The 7304-nt window shown below is 34.8% G+C and overlaps 1 protein-coding gene across 1 annotated transcript; it reads right to left on the bottom strand.

The window, feature by feature from the left end:
- Positions 1 to 950: 950 nt before the first annotated feature.
- On the bottom strand, positions 951 to 4262 carry LOC119832983. The gene is made up of 4 exons (XM_038356829.1): positions 4165 to 4262; positions 2665 to 2889; positions 1917 to 2052; positions 951 to 1170 (listed from the first exon to the last, which is right to left on the bottom strand). The coding sequence occupies exons 1-4, from the start codon at positions 4260 to 4262 to the stop codon at positions 1009 to 1011; spliced, it is 621 nt and encodes a 206-aa protein (XP_038212757.1). The 3' UTR covers positions 951 to 1008.
- Positions 4263 to 7304: the final 3042 nt, after the last annotated feature.

Below are 7304 nucleotides of genomic sequence, written 5' to 3' on the forward strand. Positions count from 1 at the left end.
CCCCGCCGGAAGAAGGATCAATTGAGCGGAAAGGCTTGACCGCGGAGGTCGAGTGACCCCTCGTCCCTACACCTAAGCTTTTTATAAGGGATTTCGTATCTCGTCGACAATCTTTTCCAATATAAGGAGGGTAATTGACGTAAGGTCACTCGATGGGCTAACCGTATAATCAATGTTCGATTTAGGTTCGTTTGAAGTCATAAAATGATGTTTTAAAGACCTTAAATCATTTTTAAAGTATCAATTAATGTAACAGCTTTTTAAACTAAGTTTAAGACCTAACAAAAATGTTTCCATTATAGAAAATGAATAAATGCATCTAAACCCTATCTCAGTCAAGTGGCCTTATCGCATATGGCATTACCAGGCAATCCAGATTTTCAAACATTATAAAAAATGAGAATAATACATTACTATTATAGATGTATTACATTACTATGATAAATAATTATTTTTAACCGACATCAAAAAGGAGGTTATCAATACGACAGTCATTTTTTATATTTGTTTCCTTATAACATTTTACTGAAAGCTGCTTTTATTTGAAAGCTGGTGTTTACCATGTGATCCATTTAGTTTGTTCTAATTCTGAAAATTTGAAGGCATTTGAGATTTTTTTGTTAAAAATAATTGTTTTATTTATAAATAACCATATCGTCTTTAAATGCTCAGAACTATTAAACATACACACAGTACAACACTACACGAGAAGTACATGTCATGTCAAAATCGATTCCCTCATTCGAAAGATCAGACTGCACCAAAACAAAAAAATCATTAACTCGAATTGACAACTTCCATTTCTTGAACTCGGTCCATGGTCATGGTCCATCCAGTCACTAAAAAAACTGCAAAAAACCACTGAAAAATATATTCAACAAAATATCCATTCAATCATTAAACAAAACTCCAAAATTAACACAACAAAAAAACAATATATTCAACAATATGTACTGTACAATTTAAGGTCATCATCACATCACACTGCAACTTACATTACACAAAAATTCATACAATAGTGACTTTAACAACGGTTTGCAGCAACAAAAGTATGGTGACAAAGAATAGAACAGAAGTGGGCAGAGATTTGTTAGCTTTGCTTTCTTGTGTGAGCGCACGCGGCGCGATCACTGTGGGCATCGCGAACGCTTGGTTGTTGCATCTGTTTAACTGAAAACAATAATGTTTTTAATAACTTGACAAATAATATACTGTTTTAATTGTATTTAAGACAATACGCATGCACATAGGGCGTTATAAGACGCGTGTCATGAATGATCCAGTCATAGATGTTACAGCTCATATGTTACAATTAAAAATGCGATGTATCTAAATACTGCTCCTTATTTTAGACTATTTGAGGCAATAATTCGCTATTATTCAACTTTAAACAATCCCTTTATAATAGTATAATACCGCCCAGTTTTACTTTTTAACTGGGGCTTCACGCACGTAGTCAATATGAAATAACTATATGATCAGCATAAATAAACAAACACACTTTCGCATATATTATTTACTAGCTGAGCCCCGCGGTTTCACCCGCGTAAATCCGTAGGTATCCCGTAGGAATATTGGGATAAGAAGTTGCCTATATGTTATTCCAGTTGTCGAGCTATCTACGTACAACATTTCATTACAATCGATTCAGTAGTTTTTGCGTGAAAGAGCAACAAACACACACACACATCCTTACAAACTTTCGTATTTATAATATTAGTAGGATTCAATGCATAGAAAATTGCATTGGTAGGTTTATAAATGGATAGACTATCATATCAGGCGTGTCTATAAATCAAAAACATGACATATAAGAAACTGTCATCTCTTCATATCTTCAACTGTTAAAAAATCTTGTTTTATTTCTTTCTTTCCTTCATCTGGTTCTCCGATGGACTCGTAGTCTCGACTCCTACCTCACAACAAGTGGTGTCCGGCGAACCGACGCAGCCGGACCGGCAGCCGCGCGTCACCGACTCGTAAGTGCTGCCCTTTGACGTGACCGCTGTGACGCATTTATCTTCAACACTGTGGCAGGTCATTGTGTGCACTCTGCAGAAGAGAGAAGATGGAAACTTAAGTTATTATATTGAAACTGACACTAAAGTTGGGCGTCGGCAACCCAATCGAGACTAATTCTACCTTAGATTAAAAAACATCGAATCTATGGGACATTTCACGTGAGGCAGGTACTTGTTTGCAATATCACTCATATTTTAGTATATTATACCTAAAGTTTTTGAACTTTTGAGGCTAATTTTCAAACCACAGTGTCCATGAAGACCTAAACCTATATACGACTTTGAACGTCATTGTTTCAAGAAGAATATAAAATCAATTCATCACTAAATTATGTATCTACTAGATTTTCATTGTAGAATGCGGGCGAAACTGCTGTTTAAAAATTTTCTTTTCAGAGACCAACTTCCTCGCCCTATTTTATCCCCCGAGAGTGAAACTTATCACAATCCTTACTTAGCGGATGTGTCTACAGCACACTGACTATCCGCATGCCAAATTTCAGCACGTGCGGTCCAGAAGTTTCGGCTGTGCGTTGATACATCGCTCAGTCAGTCACCTTACATTTTATACATTAAAGACTACATTTAGAAACCTTATATCATCGTAATAAGGCCTTCGTTAATAGAATTTTTAATCAATCACCTATACTTAGTGGGATCCAGACACGCTCGCAAGGGTGTCTCCGGCTTGAACGCGCACACGTAGCACTCGAGTGGTCGCCGCTTCGTGGTCCTCGTGACGGGCGCGGGCCTGGTGGTCTGCAGCATCACCGGCGGCGACCTGCGGCCAGGCACCTCCTTCTCCACCGGCTCGACGTCTTCATCGTCGTCGTCGTCTGCATCGTCGCCGTTGCCTTCGTCGCCACGACTGAAAAGCTTCCTGTTTTAGACAGTTAGTAGATCATTTCTTAACCCATTGTAGGCGCCAATGTAGTATTTTGCTCAGTATAACTTTCCCCCTTCAAACAATAGGTATATTTATTTCCAAAGAATCTTCTTCTTAAGTCTTGTCGGGCGTTCAGTTTTTTGATACCTTTTCAAATCGTTAATAGCAAATTATATATACTTATAAAATATATACTTGAAAAATAAATGTGAAAAAAATTGCATATAAAATGTTAAAAATATACAATGAATAACACGACATTATGTTAAAATACAGATAAAGTGTGAATTCACTCAAAGTAACCGGAACAAAAAACTTTCAAAGGCTTCCATTATTACACGCATTGATATGACTTTAATAGAAGTTCCGACAAAGTAAACCAATATTACATCCTTACTAATACAATTAGTCCGATTCATTGACAAAACAAGGGATATGTGCTGCATCATCTTGACAATAAAAGTGCATGTAATAAACAAGTTGCAAACCCATAGCAGGGCATATATGTGATCTCAATAAATTTTAATTCTGTTTAATTGTTATATCGCACCATGTGGGCAAAATTCTTTAAAGTAACTATTGACTTTCTTGCCGATTCATCGCGGTAGAAGCGACCTTCCGAACCGGTAGTAGTTTTTTAAATAATGACTACCTATTAATAACGAATTCTAAAAGTTTACATAAATAAAAAAACAGTTTGAGTGTAAATTGCATTATTCCACATATGATCTAAGTTTTAAATAAACCATTCAAATCAGAATGTACAGGATATGTTTCAGTTTTTTCTCGTAGAAATATACAATTAAGACCAACTGTAGATATCGTTTTGATAACAATTTGTTAGTAATAAAACTATATAAACAATTCAGTTCTATGGAGAAGTTCATAGAATATCTGTATCGCTCAGTAGTCTAGTTAGACCTTCTTACATTTACATCTCCATTCCACTGCACCCATCCAGATGAAACTTAATTCGCAAGACAAAGCGATTGTATGTATCCTACCAATCCTACTTCCTATCCTATCCTATCCTATCCTACTAATATTATAAATTCGAAAGTTTGTAAGGATTAATGTGTGTTTGTTACTCTTTCACGCAAAAACTACCGAAACGATTGCAATGAAATTTGGTACGAAGATAGCTGGACAACTGGAATAACATATAGGCAACTTTTTATCACGATATTCGGAATTATGCGGGTGAAACCGCGGGGCGCAGCTAGTGTTAACATAAAGATTAAAACAAACAAAACGCACTCATCTTCCTCGTCTTCTTCGTCTTCAGACCGTGAGGTGACTCTCCCCGGCAGGATCAACAGCATCGCCAGCACTAAACAGGTCCTCCAACGCACCATATCATACAACTTGTATACCAACAATTTTAATACTCGTAATTACACGTTAATTTTGTCATTTTAAAACCAAACATTGCCAAATTTCCGGTAACGAAAAAATTACACGTGACAGCGGCCTTCAAGCGATTTTCATTTTTGGAATTTTTCCTTTGTTTTCTTATTGCCGGCTGTCAGTTTTTGCAATAAATACTCTATCAGGTATGGTATTTTCCAATATATTGTGGATAACTTGATTTACTAATTAATTAATAAAAATATTTCTAATTATTTTATCAGTCAATGAAAACCACTTCACATGGCGACAGCTTTTGGAGTGGTCACCTACCGCCATCTTGTAGAACATACTAGAAATAGCTACTCACAGATAGATGTCGCTTATAGTAATTTATCACAATAAGACCTTAAACAAGTTGATTTAATATCTCATTGTTGAATGGTTATCTACATAAAATATTTATGTGTATTAATACATTATTATATTTAAATAAAATGAACTACACGTACTTGTAAATCTACTTCTTATTAGGCTTTTGGAGCTACTTAGAATACTTACACTGATACCTAGCGGATTTTATATCTTATTAGTATCTATTCTCACACGTTCTGCTCATGACTAATAGGTACTCTAATATTAAAATATTTCTGATACTTGATATTTTCTACGGACTGCAGCAACAAAAGTGTAAGAGAAGTGTAGCCATTTAGAAATTAAAGACTTTGTAACGGATTTTAAACCCCATTTATTCCTTATATTATTAACCCAAAAGTGTTTAATTTCTCAATGTATAATACTCACATAAAATCAAACGCAAGAAAATACAAGTAGTGTAGCGAATTGTGCTATTAAGTATTTCGATGAATGTTTTGTGATATAATGTTTGTTTGTTTGGACGTTTGTCCGTCAATAACGCTGAAACTACTGAATGGATTTTGATGAAATTTATTCCAGATGATGCTGAATGGATGAATGCTTCCTTGGGATAAAGCAGTAGTCTTGATATCCGGGCGGAATCGGGACGAGCGTCTAAGAATTCATAAAATAAAATACTTTCTTCTTTAGTACTATAATAGACTGACAAACCAAGGGAATGAAAGTGAAGAACTAATATTTATTCGTTGCAACGATTCTTAAGCGCATCTAAAAATAAAGTTGAATAGTGAAATGTTTACGTTTGAATTTGAAAAACACCCATCTCACAGAAGTCATATTTAAATCTTTAATAACATATTGTGTTGTGTCTACTCATGAGATTTTGTTGTTATAATGAATCAGAAATGTAATGTCTTATATTATTGCTAGAGGTATCTAAGATAGAGATATTTTTATACTTATAAGATTGCCTAATATAAAATTCTAGGCATTCAATATAATATACTCAGCTTCATATAATTGTAATGTGATGTTTACTATGCAAAAGTTTTGTGACTGGATGATATTTTTTGTGCATATTAAACCACCTAAGTTCAGTGTTACTTATTGAAATAGGTAACAACACTAAGAAATAACGTTTATGCTGCAGATGGACATTAAGATAAAACTTATTTTTATAAATATTATTTCTTGTTGGCGTTGATCTGTTTCCTCTAGATAGACTGAGTAGAACATAGTATTAGGGTATATATTTTTAAATTTATTCGAATGGAACAAGAATCATAATTGTCTATTTCATAAAAGAAATCTTAAAAAGTCTTATAAGACTTTGTTAAGATTTAAAACTAGTTCCAATTAAATGCAATAGAAAGACAAATATATTTACTATGCTCACATGTATACTTCAATAAGAATAAAACGTCTACGGATAAATTATAAAACGGCACACATGAATAAAATAAAATATAACGCTTAGACTAAGCATATATACAAGGAGGTAAGTACCCACCATTATGAACTAAGAAAAACACCATTGCCCAACGAAAAGGTTCTTTACATTTATTCTAAGACGACTTACATAAGGTGGGCTACTTATAGTTTTTATCATACGCCATTAATAAACGAGTAGCAAACAGACGTAGTAACCCTTTCACGCACGCACACAGGCGCGCTCTTTGGTTCACGCCTCACCGGGCCTGCTTCAGCTCACAAAGAGTTACCGGCCTGCAATTCCCTTGCACAAACCCGAATGCACGACCTCATTAAAAATGAAACCCAACAACATGCCCCAGCCTATAAAAATCCGAGTTGTCAAAGCGCAAAGCGCTGCCTAGCGGTGAGTAGCGGAACTACGGCACTCGCAAAGCCAACTCTCTGTACTTTTTTAATTAGCCCCATACACGGAATGAATGCGTGAAATACGTTAGATATTTTTCTCTCGTACGCGGTTAGTTTGGTTGCTTTGAGTAAAGTATGTTAATTCACGAGTAGCTCTCTCGTGCTTTTTGAACTGTTAGGGTTTTCCCTGCGCATAACTTTGTAGAGGATTTAATTAGCAGGGAATTAACTAATATTGTGAAAATATAATACCTCTTGCATTCAACGGTTTATTGAAAGGACATATTTATTAGTCACTTGATTCTCTATTCGTTTCAACAATATCATTTATTATTTAACACAAATGAACCAGTCATTTGCGTTACTTGAACGTTGACTTTAAGAACATAACTGTCTATATTTTTCAGAAAATTTGTAAAATTAGGTGAAGGTGTAATAAATTAGCAATAGACGTTTTACTTTAATAGAACTCTAATAACATCGTATTTTTACGGTTAAGGTTATAGGTAATCTGCCATTCTTTAATATTTATTAGATCCTACAGATATTGTTGTCTAAACACAGTCAAAATTAAACAATGGACATTGGAATACATATTACAATAGATTAATTTACTACTTTTAAGCGCCTTTGTGTAATTTTCTTATTTACCAAAATCAGTAATTAGCAGTTAACCATCCTTAAGCACTTAATCTACAAACCACGTCTTCTACCCGTTAGCGATACTCGCAAAACTTTTAAAAACGTTCACCCGAGAACTCCGCAGTTCTTTTATCTCAGTCTAGTTCGGTTCAAAAAGTGCAAAGTCGGTACAAAATTCACTTTCTCCTGTG

The sequence above is a fragment of the Zerene cesonia genome, chromosome 16 (genome assembly GCF_012273895.1).
Source record: "Zerene cesonia ecotype Mississippi chromosome 16, Zerene_cesonia_1.1, whole genome shotgun sequence".
NCBI lineage: Eukaryota > Metazoa > Arthropoda > Insecta > Lepidoptera > Pieridae > Zerene > Zerene cesonia.

Excerpts from the sequence above, each read along its gene's own strand:
- LOC119832983 (XM_038356829.1), bottom strand. The coding sequence starts at position 4,262 with ATGGTGCGTTGGAGGACCTGTTTAGTGCTGGCGATGCTGTTGATCCTG. Across the intron at positions 2,890-4,164 it reads GAAGAAGACGAGGAAGATGA|TCGTGGCGACGAAGGCAACG; the intron begins GTGCGTTTTGTT and ends GAAGCTTTTCAG. Across the intron at positions 2,053-2,664 it reads CTGGATCCCACTAAGTATAG|AGTGCACACAATGACCTGCC; the intron begins GTGATTGATTAA and ends TCTCTTCTGCAG.